This window comes from Barbus barbus (assembly GCF_936440315.1).
Source record: "Barbus barbus genome assembly, chromosome: 10".
Taxonomy (NCBI): Eukaryota; Metazoa; Chordata; class Actinopteri; order Cypriniformes; family Cyprinidae; genus Barbus; species Barbus barbus.
The window spans coordinates 18,048,029-18,068,823 of record NC_136738.1 but is presented as its reverse complement, the minus strand read 5'-3'; the positions used below and the strand labels follow the sequence as shown (position 1 = coordinate 18,068,823).

General features: G+C 38.1%; 2 protein-coding genes across 2 annotated transcripts in view; both read right to left on the bottom strand.

Moving 5' to 3' along the window:
• Positions 1-648: 648 nt before the first annotated feature.
• On the bottom strand, positions 649-15,329 carry LOC306876155 (uncharacterized protein). The gene is made up of 2 exons (XM_079427135.1): positions 14,728-15,329; positions 649-2,814 (listed from the first exon to the last, which is right to left on the bottom strand). The coding sequence occupies exons 1-2, from the start codon at positions 15,253-15,255 to the stop codon at positions 1,948-1,950; spliced, it is 1,395 nt and encodes a 464-aa protein (XP_079283261.1). The 5' UTR covers positions 15,256-15,329; the 3' UTR covers positions 649-1,947.
• Positions 15,330-19,700: 4,371 nt separating this feature from the next.
• LOC306876546 (tomoregulin-2-like) overlaps positions 19,701-20,795 on the bottom strand; it is a 59,639-nt gene continuing 58,544 nt past the window's right edge. The window contains exon 10 of the mRNA XM_079427828.1: positions 19,701-20,310. Within this exon, the coding sequence (XP_079283954.1) occupies positions 20,214-20,310 (97 nt within the window). The 3' untranslated portion in view covers positions 19,701-20,213. The remainder of the gene's footprint in view (positions 20,311-20,795) is intronic.

The window sequence follows — 20,795 nt, the reverse complement described above, 5'->3', positions numbered from 1 at the left end:
GTGTTGACGTGACACCAGAATGCAGTGCGGTGAAGAGGCCTGCAGGCAGCACACCTGTAGAGCATGCAGGTATTCCACACCTCGGCTAAACTGTGCAAAGTATAGCCATCAATACATTCTCATCTTATCTTTTTCCAGACAGTGGCAAATTAACTGCCGAGAAGACATCCATCAGAACCAGGAATGCACCTTTCTCACCTGGTTTGTGTGTGTGTGTGTGTCTCAAATAAAGTGTGTATAGGCCCACTGAGTAGTTACGATTATAGGGGCCCCCTGGTGATTTCAACCTACCGGCTGAGGCCAGCCTAAAAAGATGCTCAGGACAGTTGACGGTGCTGCGCGTTGTCACAAAAGCTTATCAATTGCACATGTTTTTAAGCCTTGCCAATTTAAACATTCAAACTAGTTTAAAGCATTCAAGTACAAAATGCGAAAGAACTCAACTGAGTGCTTGATTGCCATGTTCGTGTTGTGTCTTAAATAACACGATAACTAACTCTTCTTAGTGTTATGTCTTAAATGAACGTAAACAGTTGAGAAAGACATCAGATGTGTATCATTATACTGGATGTATTGTCTCTTAAAGTGACCGCGCCTAATTTATTAGCTGCTGTTGGTGTCCAATCATATCCAAGAAATTAAATAAGAGACAATCACTCACAGATCTTTACTGAATTACTTTGTAGTTTTAACAATAATTAAAATTGAATTTATACAGTGAAGACTAGGCACTGATATTTTACATTTGATTATTCAGTTTCTGTACCTTGACAAACTTGAAAACTCTTAAACATTGTTATTTATTTGTGCTATTAGCCTACACAATTTCAAACTGGGCCCATGGATACGACCAGCACCATGCCCCGCAAACCCCAGCTACAGCCCATATATATGGCAGCTGTTTTTATATTCACAGGTCTGAGTACAGAGTATTTTACCACTGAATCATCTAAATAATGCTAGTGTTTAGCAGAATATGAAGTTATTACATCAGCAGTATGGAATGTTTGACTACGCACAAAAACTTCACTGTAAGTTTGTATTTATCAGGCTGTGTATGTGTGCCCTTGCCGTACACTATAGCAGTAATTGGAGAGTTGTTGGCAGCGGGCAAGGTTGCCATGGAGATGGCAGTCAATTGTACTGGCTTTCCCCCAGAAATTTTGTAAACACACTTCCTTCCCACCATGCCAAGCACTGCTATCAGTCCTCATAGACATCTACTTATTCAAGCCTTGAGATGGAGTGCTGCTAAATATTTTAATAAAAGTTCTAAAAATGTAAAAAAACTTTGTCAACACCTATTGTCTTTTGTAGGCATGGTACAGTAATGATGTTCCATGTTGTCACCATATATTTCATGATTACCATGTTAATTTACATTTACATCAAAGTACTGTGTGAAATACTAAGTACTGTTTCCAAAAAAAACATAATAATACCATAGTACTTTTTTGTATGCAATTTAATACTACATTTTATGTACATTGACAGAAGAGAGTCTGGACTCCAGCATAACAGCAGATTGGTACACATTGCCTCTCCTACACACAAAGAAAAAAGGTAGAGAGTGAGAGTTCAGGCGTTTCAGTTCAGTCAATTTCATGGTATTCACAGGCTCCCACAGGAAAATATAGCTATTTCGGTGTATCATTGTGGTGACAGTGGTCTGAACTGCTGTACCATTCTCGGGGCTTTTATACAGAATCTATCTGAAATGGAATCTAAAAGGAATTTCCTCCTACAAGAACGTGCTTAACTTCTAAACTTAACACAATAGGTTATAGTTACATTATATTAGGGATTAATTCAGGGAAATATGTTATTTTAGCAGACATGCTAACATCAAACAAGCTTGGGAACAAGATACAAGTGGCACAAGGGAATAACTGCTTCCCAAAGTCTCAGAAGCTGGTTGAAGTCAGAGGAGTAGAAACACAACTATATCTAAGAAGGTAGCTCAACAGTAGCTGCAGTTGACGGCGGAGATACGGATGCTTCTTCTGCAGGTCTCGCATCTTTCTCCTCCTCCTCTTCCTCCTTCCCGTTTTCATCATTACCATCAGTGTCATCATCTTTATCCACTTCTTCTTCAGCCAGAGTTGGAGATGGACCGTTCTCGAGATCTCCACCCTCATCTGTGACGAACACCTCTCCATCCCCGCTGCCCGGGGTGGAGGGGCTGCGAAGATTGTCTCCATTTGTTTTCTCATCTGAGGAGTGTAACTCAGCCAGGGGAAGCTCACCATCAGATCCCCCAATGTTGGGAACATCCACTGGGCTCAGGTTCCCCGGTGGGCTGCCAGGCTGTTGGGAGGAGTCAGCATCTCCATCTCGTACCTTCTTGACGTTGAAGGTCATTGGGGAGACACGGAAGGATGAGCTCTTGGAAGAGGAGCTCTTTGGGTGGTTGGGGGTGAAGCTTTTCTTGATCTTCTCACGCTGTTCTGGAGGCACGATCTTGTTGATCTTCTTCTCGATGTTGCTTCGTGAGAAGGCCTTTTTTAGACTATCCACCTTCTTCAGACTGGAGCGCTTGAACTTGTCAGCACGAGAGCGCTCCAGATGTTCTCTTCCCAAGCCTGGGAAGCTATCTTCATGCTGATCTAGCGAATCATCACCACCCTCTGCCAGAGGACTCGTTGCTCCTTTTTCCTCATCGTCATCGGAGGAGAGGCTGATGGTCTGCAGGCCTTCATCCTGAGAATGGTTTAAATCAGTGACCGGAGTTGGTGGAGATGGACCGATCTCATCCTGAGAGGTGGAGGCCAGGCCATCTTTAGTAAGCAGAGTGGAGGGGATTTCATTGTCCTCCTGAAATTGGATAAAAAGAAAACGCATTTAACAATGACTGAAAGGTTCAATGTGTAAAGATCTGCCTTTAAGGTTACAGTGCAGATAATGCGTTACAGTACAATTCTAATATAACCTGTATTTAAACGTTAAACGTGTTGCACTTTGCAGATGACTTTAGCTGATAACATTGATTTGCAGTTTATCAGTTTATGCATTTTGTGGGAATTGAACCCACAACCTTGCCATTGCTAGCAGCATACTATACTGTAAAGATTAGTTTCAGGTCCACACACTACGTTTGTACTAATAAACACAACAAACAGATTAGTCAGTTTGTCTGTTGTTGTTTTTTTTTTTTATTATATTGTGCAATCTACTGAAAAACCTGTTTGTTGCAGAGCAAGCTATACCTGAGGCATGTGGAGGCATTGTGTTGGAGTTACTCCAAACCAAACCAAAAAATTGCATAAAAGCATTGATGGCAAGAGGTTGAAGTTAACTGTTCCCGCCAAATTCCTTTTAAAAAGCTTTTATTTATAACTTACATGTATTTCACTTTCATGCAATCTAAGTCAAGATTTTTGAGGATATTGCATAGCTCAATATATGTTGAATGCAATCATTTTTATTTCTTTCTTATTTGTCTTTATGTGTCTTTACTGTGTGATTAGGCATGGACATGGAATATAAATTATGTTTACCTAATGCATGATTAAATATGTACTCAATCATTTAATCACTGAAATAAAAAACATCAGATATGCCACACTCTTTCAAATCTCTCTCGCTCTCTCACAAACACACACACACGCGCGTTTGTTTTTGTGAAAAGTGGGGACATCCCATAGGAGTAATGGTTTTTATACTGTACAAATTGCATGTGCTATTGCCCTACACCTACCCTACACCTAAACTTAGCCCTCACAGGAGACATTTCACTCTGTATGATTTATAAGCGTTTTGAAAAGTGGGGACATGGGTCAATGTCCTGAAAAATCACCTTCACCTTGTAATACCTGTGTCATTATACAAATTTATGTCCGCATTTGTCACAAAAACGTGCGCGCGCACACATACACACACACAAAATGTTTAACTGAAATCATATTTCACTAAATGTATTTATTTTGTGAAGTCAAGATTTTAGGGTATACTGCATAGCGTGAATGAAAGAATTTTTATCACGTTTTTTTTCTTTTATTTGTTTCTATTGTTTGATTATTTGTGTATATAAATGAAAATATACAAATGCTACCTTTGACATAATTAAATAACCGTTCAAACACTGAAATAATCAACAACAAAAAGATCACCAAATATGCCACACCCTTTCAAATGTCTCTCTGACACACAGACAGCAGAATATTCTCTTATCACTGCTCTCCCTTCACACACAAAGACCCCTGACACACACCTCAGACATGGCTGCTGAGGTTTACAGGGGTTATGCTTCACGCTTAAGGAGTAAATTGAAGATCTGACCCTCAGGGAAGGGCGGATTAGCAGCACGAATGGAGCTTTTGCACGCTCACCTGCTCTCTCAGGGCACTAAGCACACAATTCAGAGCATGTACAATATACCTATCCAAGCTCTAAATATCTAAATGACAGATTTGTTACTGTATGCCAGTATTTCAGTATGAAACTGCAAGTAGAAGTATATGCTGAAAATTGTGGAGTATAACAGATCTTCAGATCCTGCCCCTGTCTCTGGAAATTGTAAAGCAATGTTATACCCTATAAAGCACTCATTTAGGTTTTTTAGCTAGAATTAAGATCACTAATTCAAAAGAACTGTTCCTGATCCTTTAATCTGTAATTAAGATAGACATTGAGAGCTCTCAGTTGTTGGACATTCACTTTATTATATTATATGCACTATTATATATCAACCTTATCCTCATCCCCTCGCCCTTGGCCACAAAACTCTGTCCCATTAACAAGAACTTGGTTTACAAATTCCAGTGAAGGAATGCAACTCCTATTTTGTTTTTTACGTTCAAAAAATAATCCCAATGTCTTACCGATTAATATGAGAAGAACCTTTTCCAAAGGTACATTTCTTAAAATGTGTTAATTGTTACTTTCAAAAAGTGGTCCAAATGGATGGTACTCATCTTTAACATTTCGCCTTTGAATAGCCAGTATCACCCTGAGGGCAGAGATCCAGTCCAAACCAGTGTTGACTCTGGGCTAACCAGTTTCTTCATGAGCAAACGTACAGAGTAACACCCCTCAGGTTCAAGAGCTACATGGAAACCAGAGCTGGGAGTTGGCTGTGTTCAGTTACTTCTATAAAAGTATCAGCTTTTAATTTGTGATAACCTGGTAATGGCTACATTTGTATTTTATTTCATAATTAATAATAGAGTGAAACTTAGGCAACACCTTTATATTATGTTTTTAGTCCACTATATCAGAACTGTAATTTACCAACAATCTACACAGATGGGATTTAGGATGTCAGATAAAAAAATACGTTAAGTCTGTAAAATGATTCCCTGTTGAAATACGTTGATTCAGCTCAAATCTAATTAGTTTGTGCCTTGAGGGCCTTGTCAGATAAAAAAGTGCACATATGAAATATATCTCCAAAAGCCTGGGAAATTTCACACAGTAGTAGGCTGACCTCAATCTGAAGGTTTTATTTAAAGAGTCTCAACAGTACAAATTTCATTACAAGTAAAACTAATATATATATATATTAGTTCCATCATTTAATCCATCCTCTGCACTTCTATAACTGTCTGGTTCAGCTCAGCTACCAAATCTGACCTCAGAAGACTACGGTACTACCTCATTGGTACTACCCTCCCCACTCTCCAAGAACTGTACTTATCCAGAGTGAGCAAAGGGGCTGGTAAAATCACTCTGGACCCCTCACATCCAGCACCATTACCGTCTGGTCGACGCTACAGAACTCTGAGCACCAGAACGACCAGGCACAGGAACAGTTTCTTCCCTCAGGCAATCCATCTCATGAACACTCAACAATAAACGTGGAACACACAACTATAATATATTATCCATTCACCACACTCAATTATTTTATTTTTATTTTCTCATTTCTAATTTGCACATACTTGACCTGTACATGCATAGTTGTCTATATTATATATTGTGTTTTTGCTGCTTTGTACATTGCCTATTTGGATATTTGTATATTATTCTTTTACTATCTGTGTCCTGTCCTGTTGCTGTCTTTCTGGTGCACTGTGGAGCTTCTGTCACTACAACAAATTCCTTGTATGTGCAAACATACTTGGCCAATAAAGCTCATTCTGATATATATAATATAATACGCAATATAATGATACGCAAAACAGAGGAGGGCTTCTCGTCGGCCTCTACCGGCGTAGCGGCTCCACCCTCTATTCCCGATTTTTCCGGTAAAATCTGTTGCTGAACCACTTCTCTGTGCAACACAGTTCTACCTTTTCAGAAGCTTTCCGCAGCACATCAATTTAAAAAAACTCAGCGATTTTAAATAACTCGTCTTTTCTACAACGCTTGAACTGTTCCGTGTTTGGAGCTAGTGTGAAGGCAAGTAAATCAAATTCCATTATACTAGCACTCACTAGATCTTTGTACACCACAAAAAGAAAACAAATAAACAAAACCAGGAGATGTGACTTACCAGACATGCAGCTACAAAAACAGTAGTGTCGGCTTTGTTCAAATCAAGGAAAGACATTCAAATGAATTCCTAATTTTCACTACATATGCACGAATAGGACGAGCCCCCAATTTATGTTACGACCCTGGTCTAGGGCCAGGGAAGACAACATAAATAAAGAAATCTGAAACCTGCGGTTACATTGTACTGGTGAATTTCTTTTTGTTTTCGTTCCTTTTTTTTTAAAGTCTCAGTTGTGGTAACACAGTAAAAAGGGCCATCTCTTCGGGATAGGGCAAAGCCAAAACAACAAACAAAAACATAGCACTAACTATTACCCATGGAGTCTAAATAACCTATATAAGAAAAGAAAGAAATAAATGACAGCATTCTTCCCTGACTCCCTATCTAAAGCAAAACAGGAGAAAACGTTATTTACAATAAAGAAAAACGGCACCCAGTCCCTACGACCTTCATAGTGAGAAAACACACTATTCACAATATTTACAATAACATACAAAAAAAATTGTGGCACACTCGCCAGCCTATTAAACAAAAGAAAGTAAGATTAACTAAAAAGTTGAAACCACAGGACAGTAATATAACAAAGGTCTAAACAGATCAAGGTACACACTACTCACTTATCAACACAAAAAATGAAAGATCAATACTATGTCACCACGAAGATCAATTCACAACACACAACGATGCCAACAACTCTCTCTCACTCTGCCTTCTACTTCCAACGTCCCACTATTTCAAAAGACGCTGGATTTCCCAGGGACGAATCAGCAGGTGCGTCTTTCACGTCAAATTAGGGCGGAGTCACCTAAGAAGGAGCGAAAGAGAAAAAGAGAGAGAGAAAGAACTACGTCCCCAGACGTAACAATATTTTACAAAATCCTTTGGTAATGCCATCATTCTATTGACTATTGACATTCCATTTTTGTTCTTCATTCATGTACTTTCACATTTTGAACACAAGCTGAAAACCAAAGCAGGTAGTCTCTGTCTTGTTAGTTTCATTCTTCATGTATCATTTGCATTCTTAGGTGAAGCTGCTCCAGTCTTTCTGATCCTGCTCTGTATCCACCTTTCTTAACATTTGTTTCTCAGCCCTGTCTCTTGTAACACAGTGATAAATCAAGACATTTGCCATTCAGATTTTGACCTTTAGCTAAATACACAATGGTCAGAGGAAAAGAAAGAGGAGGGGACTTGAAGGATAGAGAGAGGGAGAACTTTTGAAAACATTGTGTCACATGCTGATACCCCTGGTTCAGTGTGTAATGGGAGCCTGGATAATTAATGCGCCCTGCTGGAGGCCTCTGGACTTTTTGGAGTGGAAACATCGAAAGAGATGAGAGAAATGGTGTGTGTGTGTGTGTGTCTCAATCAGGCTCGTAGAATCTGAACAGACAACACAAGAGCAGCAGAAAGCACAGGAAAGAAGCAGAGGAAAGACAAATATAAGAACAATAGAGGACGGGACTATTAAAAATAAAAGACACAAAGGAAGCATGTGTCACTGCTGGATGTTAGCAGTATTGCATTTGTTCTTGCTAAGAGAAAGTGTTGTTTTTGGACAAACATGAACATATGCCAGGAGCTGCTCTCAAAGTCTGACACTACAGAGTAATCAAAAAGGAGAATCATGGGTTAATATAAAAATATAAACACTAAAATAACATACAATGGTATTTTAGTATTATTTATATACTATTATAGCATTTATTAATATTTTAAATGAACTTTTTTTTTAGGTTTATATTTATTTCAGTTTTAATTTTTCCAGTTTCATTTTAGCATTTCAACCTATACTTATTTAGTTAGCTACCAAAGCAATTCAAATTTGACGTTAGTTTATGTTTTTCATCTAATAATTATATTCTATATTTCAGCTTTATTTCAATTAGCAAAAATATATAATATTACAATACTGTTCTGCCATGAAAAACACAACAACACAATAATACAACAAAAGCAAAGTACATTGGCTTTGAATTTTTCTTCTCATCCAGGGAAAATGATTCTGCATCTGTTAATTCAGAAAAAGTCTACACCATCTGCATCTGTTTTGATTGTCAGTAAATGGATGTCTAACTAAAATAAGGACTGAATTTCAAACCTAAAGCTCAGATTAATTATGTAACATGTTTATAAGATTCTGAAAACATAAAACACATGACATGTGACACCCCATCAGCCTTGACAGGATTTTACGCAAAAACAAACAAGAAAAAGACCAGACAAATATGTGCTCGCTCATCCGTTACCTGTTTATGATGTGTGGAAGAAGTTCAGGGAATCTTTGGCCTTGCTCCAGATGGAGAGAATAAGTGGAAAGCAACAGCCAATTGGCTTGAACACACAGTTCAGTGAGATGCTGGGCAATGCAATGTGCTATCAAAGCCTCCGATCTGCAGCACTGTGGTGAAAACTATGGGAAAGTGATATTTAAAGGGCCATCTGTGGATTCTCAACTGACTGAATTCGGCATAGCAGAGGTTTACTGCCCTGCAGAACTGAAGAGTATTTTTGTTTTGGATTTAATCAAATTCTGACTTCCTATTGTCTGAGCTGATGAGAAGTGAGCTGTCTAAAAGAGGGGTCTGATTCCATCTCATTCTCTCTCAGGCTTATATTAAAAAAGCTTCATTGTCTCTGTCTGGCCGCTTGAATTAATCACATGATTAGTCATGCTCCCTGAAATATCTGTTTTCTAATTAGACTGTATTTATTTGAGCCAGTCCAATAATACCTGCAGAATGAGTGTGTCTGGATCATTTCATCTTCACAGGGCTTGACTTTTCAGATCTCAACCTTTACGTATTTCTTATTTAAACGGTAGGTTTGGGTGGAGCATATCAAATGGCTTGTCTGTTTGCCAATAGGCTTTAATTATAATAAGCAGTGAACCATTTGTTAGTCAATTGCAGGTGGGTGGGCATTCTCAATCCTCAAAACATTTGATTGGACAAACATCTGTGCTGTGCAAAATGAGTCATACCGCACTTAACCTTGATCTTTCGCAAACGTTGCTGAGCCGCGTGCAGGAGGAATTGTGGCTAGGAGGCAGGAAAGTGCATTTAGCAGGATTAAATGAGCTCTGCACATATTAGCTCTGTCAAACATTAGGGTTTTTTATTTATCCTTGAAAATATGAGTAGAAAAAAAGGAATAAAAGGAGGCTACAGTCAGTTGGTCATCATCAATTAGTGTTTGTAGGCCGTACGTTATCAGTGGAGTGATACGAGAGATATGAAGCTACCAGTTGTTGGAGGTTGCTGGGGCAACAGTCAAATATACAGTTTGGATATCATTATACAAAATCTTTGACTGCAGAATGCTGCGCTTGACCAAACCGAATCAAGTATTCCAGAGCACCGTAAAAAAACAAACAGCTGTATGTGCGTGCTGTATGTTAGCACAATAATAAAGGGAGGAGTCGAGTTGTCAAACCAGAAATCCAGCACATTGAGCCGAAACATGCCCGAGCAGAGAAGATCTCTCTCTCACTCTCATACTTCAGTTTGTTTTCCATTGTTCTCATCCAGTTCATTCTATCTCTTCTATTCCTCTGCTGTTTCCCCCACCATCACAATCTATTCCCTGGCCTTGAAGTAGTCATGCTTTGTTTTCATAGTTATCTTTCTTTCTTTCTTTCTTTCTTTCTTTCTTTCTTTCTTTCTTTCTTTCTTTTCCCCAACTCTGTCTTTCTCTCAGATTTCCTTTGAGGTGAATCTTTGTTGGCGGAGGGTGGAGCTCAGGGAACAGCATAATGAAAGAACATCGACCGTCATATTTCATCCTGAGCTTAAAAGATGGCAAGAATTCATAAAATATTGTAATTGCAATCTGAATCAGTATATTCTCAGATAACAATAGCCAGAACAAATCTCTGGCACACACACCGATTTTCTCTCACTGTCAGAGAACAGAATCAGTGATGAGATCAAAGCAACACAATCAAACTCACATGAATGCTCTTTGTTGTTGAGCAAACTGAACTATGGGCATGCACTGCATGAAATGGATACAAATCTTTAAGGAAGTCATGCTTTTGACTGATGAAAGAATGTGTTTTGTTGTATAACCCAGTGTTATTGTGAAGAATTATCAGACTGACTGTGTTTTAATAATCAGAATCTGCTCCGTCGTTATAAAAAGCTTTCCTCGTAACGGGAGGGCCTGTAAACACTGGCTATAGAGTTGTTTTTCCATCTCCTACCCTGAAAGATTGTCACTTTCCCACAATTCACATTTACACACCCATATTTGTTTTTACCTTTCATTGAAGATCCTGATCTTGAGGATTAAACATATACCTTATGCGAAAATGTACAATTGAGCTCATGCTGATGGACTGACTGGTCAATCATACGTGGCATTATTTGGATCTCAGCAGACTTACATCATCTTAATGAAGGCGTTCCATGGCATCTCTAGGCCAAAATAAACCCTGACAATGTTCAGAGGGTGAACTAATGAGGGGAATCGCAGCAACTACAAAGGTGTAAAAAATTACAGTTGTCAGATGTTTTTGTGAACGCCCACTGCAGAAACACCTCAGCCAAACGTTCCTTGCTTCAAAAACATAAAAGCAATAAAATATGTTTTATGACTATCCATAAAAGCCTCATGTTTGCCATCAGTCATGCAGCTTGCCAAACTTCGCAAGTCATGGTGAAGACGTTTAAGATGCATGTTATCCTTTATAGGTATAGAAAGCATAGTCTGCAAGACGTCATGGAAAACATGCATTCATAACCAATCTAGATTAGCAAAAACAGCATAAACTATGAGCAGTTGTCTAGATTATTGCTGTGAACACATTTAACGATCTTTTCACAAGCACTGGCAACCACAAACACAAAAAGGCCTTACTGCAGTTACTGCAGTGAAGAGCCTCAGCACGTAGAACCACATTTTTCAAGAATCAACACTGATGTATTTTTGAGAACACAGAAAGAGCAGTGATGCATTAAACATAAACAAATAGAGGCCTAAATGGGCAGTAATTACTGCAGATCATTAGTGCTTGTTAAGGGAAACAAGGCAGTTGACCAGACTGTCTCTCTCCCACACACATACATTTTCAGTGCCAAACTCAGTGTGTTTACTGCGTTTCATTCTTACTTTCGGAGGGCCCTTGTGTGTTCAAACCACACCTTCCATCTCCAAATGCCTTTACACAGTGCACAGAAAGTTTATAATTACCACACAGGCGGGTGAGCATTGTCAGATGCCAAAAAATGAAACAAAACAAGCAAATGCACAACCAAAGAGCAACAGTACTCTTCCAAAGCAAACTCCTGAGAGCGAATAGATTTGCGATGACTCTCCCTTGTGTTAGCATTCTGTGTTTACTTTCAGTAGAGTGTCGTTCCATAGAACAATACACCATTGGCCTATGGTATAAGGACATGCACATCACTTTCCAGGAACAAAAAGAAGAGAAAAGAAAAGTGTCTTGACTCAAAATAGCCAGTGAATTAAACATATAGCACTGACGTGCAAAAAATGTGAAACATCACCTGCAACTATAATGCCAAACATATGTCAATGTCCCAACGCAAGAAGGGAAAGTACATACCTGTGCTATTCTATCACTCCTTGAGACACTTTACCACTTGGGAAAGTGCGTTTCGACCAACATATTATATAAGAACTAAAGCAACTGATGATGCAAGACTTTAATAATAAAACGGTAACTGTGAGATAAAGTTTAAAATACGAAAGTCTCATTGTGAGATACAAAGTCATAATTAGAGGAAACAAAGTTGCATTACATGAAACAAAAAGCAATTGCAATCATGAGATAAAAAGTCACATTTGCCCTTTTTTAATATTTAGTTTTACTCTGAGGCAGAAACATTGTGTGTGTGTGTACTCTATTGCAAACATATGCATATATACACTACTGTTCAACGGTTTGGGGTCAGTGAGATTTTTTATGTTTTTTCAAAGTAGTCTTATGCTTATACAATTTTGCTGTTTTCTGTTTTAATATGTTATTATTATTATTATCAATTTTGAAAACAGTTGTACTGCTTAATATTTTATGCAAACTGTGATACATTTTAGGATTTTTAGAAGTTTAAAAGAAACCTTTTGTTACATTTTTAATGTCTTAACTGCAATTTTCCATCAATTTAATGTGTCCTTGCTGAAAAAATTTATTCATTAATATCTTAAAAAAGAGTGGATATCAGTTGATTCACAATACACAGCAGGAGTGCTAGTGTGTGCATGTGTGTCTAGCAAAGCTTTTCTTTTCATCTTCCAGCACACATCAAATTAGATATTACAATCACCTGCAGAAAACATTCTGCAAGCCTGCACTCATGCCAAAGTGTTTTAACAGTCTGCATACAGGCTGATTATCACTTTAGAAAATCACCTGCTGCTAGATCTCAAAGGGAACAGTAAAGACTTGGGATCAGCCATTAGCTGCGCTGTTCAGCCCCATGGCCTTCCTCTCTGACAGCTGGATTAGTCAAGAGTCATCGCCCCAATAATCAACTCTACTATGATGGAGTGCTTTTATTAAAAGACTTTATTAAACCCAATTTCCTGAAAAAGTTTATAAAGTAAATCATTTTTGAATTAGCATGCTTAAGATGAGTCTTAGAAACTGTTGACCTCAGCCTGTTACTTTGATGAACACAGTAAAGTTATCTAGGTAATATCTTCATGAATGATCAGGCGTTGACATGAGGGATTGGAATATGACTCTCAAACGAGCTAGATAAAAGTGTTTTCATATCTATTGACGCTCGCTTTGACATTTAGCTCATTCTGCTATTGAATAACATTTGCCTCAGGAAAACTGATTCCCAGAATTCATTTTGAAAAGCAGAACTCTAACACCCCAAAGAAATGCCTCTACCTGCTTCTACAAGTCAAAGATCACTGTCCCAGCGTGTAAAGCTGCATGTGGCTTGCTCCGGGGCAATCAGATAAGAATATTCTTCTAAAAGCATGAGCCTGACGCAGCTGCTTAAATCAACACGACGCACCCTTCACATTAACTAACTGGCATAAACTATAATAGCATTTCCTGAGTGTGTAAAATTGCATTGCCTGAATATACAAAACACCTCACCTAAGATTAGTGCAAACTAAAGCACAGGTCACAAAGCAAGTTTAGCCAGAAGACCTGACTTTACAATCTCAGTTGGTTTTATGTTTATTTGTAAGGAGAGGCTTTTAATCAAACATGCCTATTGTAAACATAGTAATCTTTGAGCTATATGGTAAGGAATTATGAAAGCTGTGAGAGTTTGTGGGGACCTCAGCCATAGAAACTCTCGTTTACATGTATGCTACAAGAATACACACACACACACACACACACACACACACACACACACACACACACACACACACACGCACACACACACGCACACACACACGCACACACACACACACACACACACACACGCACACACACACACACACACTGACATTCTACTGCAATCTGCACAAACTTTTCAGCTGCTGTCACATGAAAAATTCCCATGCACTTTAGTTTCATTCAAGATACTGCACAAGTATCCTGTCAAACATCACTTCCTTAAAAACCCAATAAATCTAACTTTTTCTGCTGTTATTTTGTATATAATTTAGCAAATATTTAAGACAATATTTGACAATATTTCTCCAAAAAGGAGAAAAATTAATATGCAAAATTCTTGCATTAAAGAAAGAATTACAAACTAGTGAAACTATTTGTTAAGTTTTAAGCATTTTTAAGCATTTAAGTTTCCTCGGGTGTAGAAAAACCTCATTCAGACATATTTCTCATATGTATGCATTTATATGTTTGTGCAATTTATTTTCTATTTGAATATATTTTAAAATGTAATTTACTCCTGTGATGGCAGAACTTAATTTACAGCAGCCATTAATCCAGTCATCAGTGTCACACGATCCTTCAGAAATCATTATAACATACTGATTTGCTGCTTAAGAAACATTTGTTATTATTATCAATGTTGAAAACAGTTGTGCTGCTTAATATTTTTGTGGAAACCCCGATACACTACCATTCAAATGTTATATAGTTCTTTATAGTCTATTTGTTTCTTTAGAAAGACCGGGTTTAGAATAGAGAGAGAGAGAGAGAGAGAGAGATTTTGAATTACCATGTTTAAGTCCAAGAATCTCCACATATTTACATTATTTTTGATAAGTATTTTTGTTATGAGGTTTGTCAGGTGTGAAAAACTGCATTCAGACACATATTTAGATTTGTTCATCTTCAAAGCGTTAAAGGATCCTCAAGAGTAGAAAGATCTCATTCTTCTCACCTGAAAGATGAGCACTTTAAAGTGGTTCCTCTTGAGCAGATGGGCATGGTTGCCCTCCAGACGCTTCACCTGGATGCTCTGTCTATCCAGGCGCTCCCTCACCTCCTTCACATTGAGGCCAGTCTTGCGCGAGCGCTCCAGCAGCTTGGCCACGCTGTTTGCCGTGGACATGTGGTTCTTGGCGAGCCGGGTCACATCACCCTGCACCATCCTCACCGCCCCCTCCAGCTCAGCCTGCTTCTTCTCCATCTTCTGCTGGTTCTCCTGTACCGACTCGATCATCACCACCAGCTTGTCGAGCAAAGCCATCACCGTGATGGCGCTGACCTGGCTGCTAGGGGCCGTAGGGCTGGCCGGGGACTTGGAGCCCAGGCGGGAAAGGGTGTGGACGGGGGAAGAGGGCACTGAGCCGGGACTGAAGCTCGGAACGAAGAGATCCTGAGCATCTGGAGCTGGTGGTGTCGGGGTGCTTTCCTCCCTGGGTAAGGTGGCTGTGCTTCGCTCGGCGTGAGAGGAGTCTTCACCCATCCTGGATTCAATGCTGGTGGTTTTGAATGACAGGGTTATATTGACTCTCACGGACACTCTCCTGCCTTCTGCGCCTCTCTAAAAACAACATTCCCAACACTCCACTTAAAAACTCCCCACACACCCAGGGGAGGGGCCTGGTTGCCGTGGTATTTAGCCCAGCCCATCAGAGTAATGTGAGTAAAGAGTGTCAGTGTGAAAGTGTGCCACTGCATGTGTGCTATTTCTCTCAATGCAATTTAATTATTGTTTGATCAGTTTGCAATCAGTCATGGGTTTCATAATGTTTATTTGTCATATGTATGAAATGTCCCCAAAAGACATATTTTGACAACAATGGCAACAGTTTGTGTGAAGGAATGGGGGTGTATCAGTGTGAATGCACCTGAATGCCTCTTCATTTCTTCATGAATCTCTGCTGGTGTTTCTCTTCTCAGATGTCCGACAGACTGGGGAAATGTCACATGGGGAAATATGGAAATCAGCGTTTGAACAGTGAACTTAGCTCATTTGTGGCAGTGGCACCATGCCAGACTCAAACACCACACACACACACACACACACACACACACACACACACACACACACTCTGCATGAATGCTAGGTTTAAAGGATATCTCGTCCACAAATTTAAATTCAGTCATCATTTGCTCTTATGAAATCATATTTTTTTTCAAAACTATGTGACAAAAAGAGATGTTTTGAAGGATGTTCATGATGCTCTTTTCCATGCACTAAAACTGGATGGAGACCAAAGGCTGTCAATCTTTAAAAATATGGCCTTCATTCGCTTTTATCATAATAATAGTAAAATAATACGTAACTAAAATAAAATATAGAAAACCAAACTATGACTGAAATAAAAAATCAGCTAAAACTAATAGAATATATTTTGTAATATTCAATAATATTTCAATGATAAAATAACACCGGCTTGAACTGATGAATAACCAGTTTTGTGTTCTACAGATTAATGGTTCACTGAATCATATGGCACAGCCATACAGCTAACAGAAATTAGACATGAGGGTGAGTAACCATTTTTGGGTGAACTATACCTTTAAGAATCTATAAGGAGTGCAAAAATGAAAGAAAATTTATATTTAAATATATATCTGTTTACATTATTCACAGACAGAACAAGCAACATATTTGATAATACCTTTAATGCTAATTGTACATGATGGAAGTCCAATAGACAAAGGACATAGCTCACAATAATCATAATCATAAATTCTAAGTGCATTAGGGTAAATTACTACCTGTAATCATAACCCTTTTTTTTCTTCTAGATTTTAAACCCATGTCAGACTTTGAATGTTAACAATGTATTGAATCTTGCTCAATATTCTAAATGAACAAAGAGAAGGAAAGACACTAACTTCATAGATCCGTGACCATGAAAGTAAACATTGTGAAATAAATGCCACACCTGGAAATCTGGTGTGGTGCTCGTATCAAAGATAAACACGCCACATTATTCTGTTTTTGACCAGAGGTCATTTTCTGGATAATGACAATCAATAGCATGCATAACTTAGATATCTGTTTGGGAGTGTTATTAACTGGAAGGACAAGAATCTAACATGAAATGAACTTTATCTCCCACATCCATTCATTTCATGACACTGAGGAGATTGCCTCCCTCTCTCCTAGGCTGCCTGCATATACAAAGAAAAACACTGCTAATGTTTCCTATGTTGTAGTTTGTTGGGGTATGTGTATCCTGTCGTGTGCTTGCTCAGACTATAGATACAAAGCGAAAACCATCACCCATGACCCCACATCCACACATGGACATCAACAGACATGCCAAAACAAATGACATTATACTTAAAGGGATAGTTTACCTAAAATCATTTACTGGCCCTCACATCGTTCCAAACATATAAGACTTTCTTTATTTTGTGGAACACAAAATATATTTTGAAGAATGTTAGAAACCAGTCATTTTTGGTGACCATTGACTTCCAATGTTTCAAAGCATTGCTTCTCAACACATCTAGTTTCACGTTCCACAGAAGAAAGTCAGTCATACAAGTGTGGACTGACATGAAGGTGAGTAAATGACAAAATTCACTTTTTTTTGTTTTGTTTAACTATCCCATTAAAAAAAGCTTTCTTATTTCTAATGCTATTCTATAATCAGCCATTTACATAGTGCAGTGAGGCCCGACCTCTGCAGGTAGAAGGTACTCACTGCACTTAAAAAAGAAAGAATAAAATAAATAAAACTAAATAAAATCAACCAATCAATAAATTCACTAACTTGCAGTTTAGCACTGGTATTTAAAAAATCCTGTCGTGACCACAAAACCTACAAAACCCGAAAGCAGAAAAAATAAGTGCATGTTATTATAGGTACAAATTATTATATTTTTTGGACCACACGTGACAATGTTTCAGTAGCCTAATAATTCAGTGCACTTCTGCAGTTGGATAATGATACTGTAAAGCTTTTCAGTAATGTGTAGTTTCCTGTCAGCTATGTAAAACATCCTGATGTTGATTCTATTTAATGAGAGTCTGTAGATCTGTAGATCGTCTTTCTTATTAGTTTCATATTATTCGTGACTGTTATTGAGATGTCACTCATAGCGTTGCATGATTTGTGTTTCAGATTCATGGGAAAATTCCCGAGCATGCAAACATGTCACTGCAAATGCATGTGTTATATATAATTGCTACCTTTGTTTGAAACTTGGATGGCTTCGCTGGTAACAGGTTCTTCCATATGACTGTTAGGTGAATGCAAATTGTTCGGTGCCTGTTGAGAGATTGCGCTTGTGGCATCACAGTAACGAGAACGAAAAAGACTTCAGCCTTCATTAGCCGAATAATAGCAGACAGATTTCTTTCTCTTGCCTCTGGGACCTTTTGACCAGTGATGAAAAAAGCAGTAGATAGTAAAGACATTTGAGAAATAATTTGACAATTTTCCCTCAGATCTTGACGGCCCTGAAGGGGAACAGTATTTTTCAAAGCCCTCCCATCCACCCACATTAAATGCCATTCCCTTGCTTTATTTATTTTTGAAAAATCTTCAAGAATGCAACAAGAGTAAAAAATTGTTTCCTATTTTTTAAATATATAGCAGTGCTTCCCAAACAGCGCTATAGTTTAAAAATGAATCACTGATAAATGGCCACTGCGTGCTAAATGACATCCAGTGTAATAGAAGTTAAAAGGAATACATTTCTGATTTGGTTCAAAACCTTGCAATGGTTCTCACTGAGACTGAGATACAATAAAACAATGGCATTCAACTAAAAGCAAATGCATTGATTGTAAACCTGGGGTAAGTGTTATGAAGGTGTTGGAATGGATCAGATAAGTGCTGTCTTCACTGGCTTGGCAACTGATTCAGCATTGCTGAGAATGCAAAGTATGTCTACTATGTACCTCTTGCACTTTAGTTCTGTTTGTCTGCAGCTCTGTTAGTCTATGGGGAAAGCAAAAAGAAAATCATATACCAAATTCATAGTCATCAGGGCTACAATACAATACAGTCTTGCATTGTTGAAAACACATGAGCCTGAGAATAATGGGTCTGTTTAGTGGAAGCAGAACACAAACAGACAAATGTATGCTCATATTCATTAAGGCTCTCTCTTACCCCCGTGGCACACAGACTGTCAGACAGGACAGGAAGTGCAGGGACTCCACTGGACTGGTCTGGGGATGAAGTAGGAAGAACTTCTGTAGACAAGGAATGTCCGGAATTCCTTAGTCCTAAGGGTCCCGTCCTCCACATGACCTTTAGAGGCCGGTATATTCTCTGTATCTCTCTTTAAAAATAATAATAAATAACTCTAATTTATATTCCCAAAATCCAGGCTTGACAGTATCATCTGTTGTTACTAGTTTGTTGAAGCTACACTATTAAGATGCATTTGTCTGTTTTTTCTTCTATAGCCTTTTCTGTTGTTGCTAGGGTAAGACTGGCCATAAACATTAAACATATATTAATATATAATTAAAATTATATTGGAAAAAAGTCTTCTTTGAAAGGAAAGTAAAGTTCATTTTGAAAATTACCCCCATTATTTTTTATGTTTTTAAAAGAAACCTCTTATGCTCATCAATGTCGCATTTATTTAAAAAAATACAGCAAAAACACTTTTATTATGTAATATTATTATAGGATAAAACAACCGTTCTCTATTTTAAAATATAATTTATTCCTGTGTTGGCAAAGCAGCCTTTAGTGTCACATGATCCTTCAGAAATCACAAACATTCAGAAATACAGAAACATTTCTTAATATTATCAATGTTGAAAGCATTTGCTTAATATTTTTGTGAAAACTGTGATATATATTTTTAAAAGAACAACATTAAATTGAAATAAAATTTGTGTAACATTATAAATGTATTTACTGTCGCTTTTGATCAATTTCATGTGTCCTTGCTGAATAACATTTTTATTTATTTTTTTATTTTTTTGTAAATATTGCTGATCTCAAACTTTTGAACAATAGTTTACATGATTGGGTTCTCTAGGACCCCAAACATTAGAAACAGCTAAATAAATTGTTGAATCACCTCGCTAGAAACACCTGAAACTAACCATATACCTTAAACACCACGGCATCAACAAAGTAAAAAGCATAAAGAAAAAGCACACTGTGCTTTGTGATATAAATTATTTATTTACATTACAGAAAAAGGACCCCATCAAGACAAACAAATTAACTACTGGAAATATTACCCATACATAACCAAATAACAGGACTTGTCCTATCATGGTGTCCTAAAATTCTCTGTTTGTGTCCTGTGCCACAGGTGCAAGGCATCGTGTGTAGAACCCATCGTCCTCCGTTATATCTGCACCGTCGCCCTCCGTCCCTCCATCCCATCATCCAGCAGAATGCAGTGTCTCTGTGGGGACGGAGAGCGAGTTTCTTCTTTTCTGTCCTCTGTCCAAACTACATTTCCCATGATTCTCTGCTCACGGGCTCAAATGAGGCGGGTGGAGGCGCGCAGGGTGTTTTCAGAGTTGTAGTGCATTGTGTTCTGCTTCTGTCGGTTGATTCTGTTGGTCCGTGGGCACTTCCTGCAGAGGAAGGAAGCGAAAGAACATCCTTATCATACGTGTAACTTGCCTCCACCAGGCAGCTCTATGTTATTTCTAATCAAAGCAATGTCTGGAAGGAAAAAACTCATATTTCAGAGCTTAAAAAAAGCCTTTGCTATAAAAATAGCTTCTTATTTAGAGATTAGAGATGGGAAGTTTATAAAATAATGTTTCATGCATTCTTCTGCATCAGTATTCATTGCAGTTTTCCACTGATATGCCTTGAAACAGTACAACAGCTCACAAACTCTTTGCCTAAAGGGGCTGCTTCATTACTGGAGAAGAGAATAAAGAAACGAAAACTGACAATGAAGCTAAATTAACAATGATTCCTAACGTATATATTTCTTTGGCCCATACAAATTTATTCTGACAAATACTTTTTAACTGGAGTCTTTAGGTAATGTTATTATAATTTTATTCATAACATATTATAACAAATTAAGTACTATCCATTAATTTTG